Source organism: Fulmarus glacialis, unplaced genomic scaffold, assembly GCF_000690835.1.
Source record: "Fulmarus glacialis isolate BGI_N327 unplaced genomic scaffold, ASM69083v1 Scaffold50865, whole genome shotgun sequence".
Taxonomy (NCBI): domain Eukaryota; kingdom Metazoa; phylum Chordata; class Aves; order Procellariiformes; family Procellariidae; genus Fulmarus; species Fulmarus glacialis.
Window position 1 is genome coordinate 3,433 of NW_009215937.1, and position 2,414 is coordinate 5,846.

The 2,414-nt window shown below is 41.0% G+C and overlaps 1 protein-coding gene across 1 annotated transcript; it reads left to right on the forward strand.

Annotated features, from left to right (window-relative positions):
* Positions 1-1,673: 1,673 nt before the first annotated feature.
* Positions 1,674-2,408, forward strand: LOC104071571 (gap junction alpha-10 protein-like; the record flags this gene model as incomplete). The annotated part of the gene is made up of 1 exon (XM_009579096.1): positions 1,674-2,408. A coding segment is annotated over exon 1 (735 nt), but the record flags the coding sequence as incomplete, so codon positions are not given.
* Positions 2,409-2,414: the final 6 nt, after the last annotated feature.

Sequence of the window (2,414 nt, forward strand, 5' to 3'; positions counted from 1 at the left end):
AAAATCCATACGAAGTCAAAAGAAAGATCGGACATTGTTCTTTAAAGATGAGGAAAATGGACTACAATAATTCTTGCTGACGTTTTTTTTATGTATCTTACTTCAATGGCATACACGGGAAGGAAGGAGCAGGGAAAGAAGATATTTCAAGTGCCTCACAGCACCTAAGAAATTGCTTGACTAGCTAGGTTTCCTCAACCAGTTCCCTGTGTCAAAAGGGAAGTTCATTGTGAAAATTCAAATTTGCGGAGAAAACCCAAATCCTAGAAATGTAATAATAAAGTCTGTAGGATGCCTATGGAGAGAATGACTGCGCTGTTGGTTACAACTGAAAATCTTTACTTGCAGTGTGGATAAATACAGCCTTCAAGAAGAATCGTACTACATGGGATCACATATAACCATAACCAAGCTATATTGATAATGGTGATATCACCCAGCTGTGCTATCAATTAAAATTGCTATCAGTTAAAACTGTGTAAGATTTTGGGTACCGCAACCAGCCACTCTCAAAAAAGCTTAGAAATTGCACTTTACTAAAGGTTGTGGTTTAGTGGAATTTGGGAAGTTTTGAAAGTACAGTAGCATAAAAAATTTAAGTGTGAACCCTAAGATAGGTATGACCCCAGTTGTTTTCAATATTTTATTACCAGGTTAGCAGAAAGAATTCCAGGGACACAACACCAAATGTGCAGTGCATTCACAAATAAGCAGACAAATAACTTGCATTTCGATTCCCCACATTACCTGAAGCTCCTGAATAATTTCCAGAGAAGCAGCTTGGAAATCAAGCATCTGGCAGCAGAACGTAGATCAATTCGCTGGTGAATCAAAGAGCTTCTGGGAAAGAGGCAGTTAAAAGGATCGTCTCACACTCACAGCTAAAAACCTCCACATCACTCCATTACGTAATCCCTGTTTTATTTATCTCATATGTTGAAATTTATAATTAAGACAAAGTCTTGGTGATTCAGTAAGACTTTAAATGCATAAAATTGAAGATATTAATCCTAGAAGCACTCTTAGTTTATCAACATAATCCTAGAACTGAGACTATTTATATATGTACAGGTATGTGTAAATTAGCTATGTATTTGTAGTTTTAGGAATCCAAGCGAGAAACTTGTGGATTGTTACCCTGGTAGATGGGAAAATACTGGATGGATGGCACTAATAATGGTACTACCTACATTTTTCTGTCACAGTTATAGGATACTTCTCAAAACTTTATCAAACGAGTGAAAGCCATGAACATTACATATTATGGCAAAACTATGCAAAGCCACAGACAGTGGAATGGAGTGGGTGTAGAATTAAACTACAGTTGGATTTGCGAAGTGGGAAAAAATTGTCTTCTTTCCTAGTGGGAAGAAAATAGTGTAAAACTGTAGGCAGTTAAGAAGTACTGTGGCTTATAGCTGAAATCAATCTCTCTTAAGCTTAAAATAATCTCACATTTGCATCTTTCACCAGTAATCATGAAGTCTGCATTCATTTAAAGACCTAGTAAGCAGAAAATAATGATTAACTTCTAAGAGCTTTCCTGCTATCAGAAGAATGCATATGAAAGTTTATTATTTTAAAAAAATACTAAAAAGGGCCATTTCCAAAAGAAATCCAGTATTGTATTAAAATAACATCAGTTTTTGTATTTCAGATATGAACTTCTGACCATGGGGGACTGGAACCTGTTGGGCAGCGTCCTTGAAGAAGTGCACATCCACTCCACCATAGTTGGCAAAATCTGGCTCACAATCCTGTTCATATTCCGGATGCTGGTGCTGGGAGTGGCTGCCGAAGATGTCTGGGACGATGAGCAGTCCGAGTTCATCTGCAACACAGAGCAACCTGGCTGCAGCAATATCTGTTATGACAAAGCCTTCCCCATCTCTTTGATCAGATACTGGGTACTGCAGATCATATTTGTCTCTTCTCCATCGCTTGTTTACATGGGCCACGCGCTCTATAGATTAAGGGCTCTCGAGAAAGAGCGACAGAAGAGGAAAGCCCACCTGCGGGCTCAGCTGGAAGACCTGGAGCCCATGCCTGAGGAACACAGGAGAGTGGAGAGGGAGCTGCGTAAGCTGGAGGAACAGAAGAAAGTGAATAAGGCACCCCTGAGAGGGTCCCTGCTGCGCACCTATGTCCTACATATCCTGACCCGGTCGGTGGTCGAAGTGGGCTTTATGATAGGTCAGTATCTTTTATACGGGTTTCACATGTCCCCCCTTTACAAATGCACTCGGCCCCCATGCCCTAACACGGTGGATTGTTTTGTGTCCCGACCCACAGAGAAGACCGTCTTTATGGTTTTCATGAACAGCATCGCCGCGGTCTCCCTGTTCCTCAACATCCTAGAAATAGCCCACCTGGGCCTCAAGAAGATCCAGAAGAGCCTCTACGGGCGGCCGCGG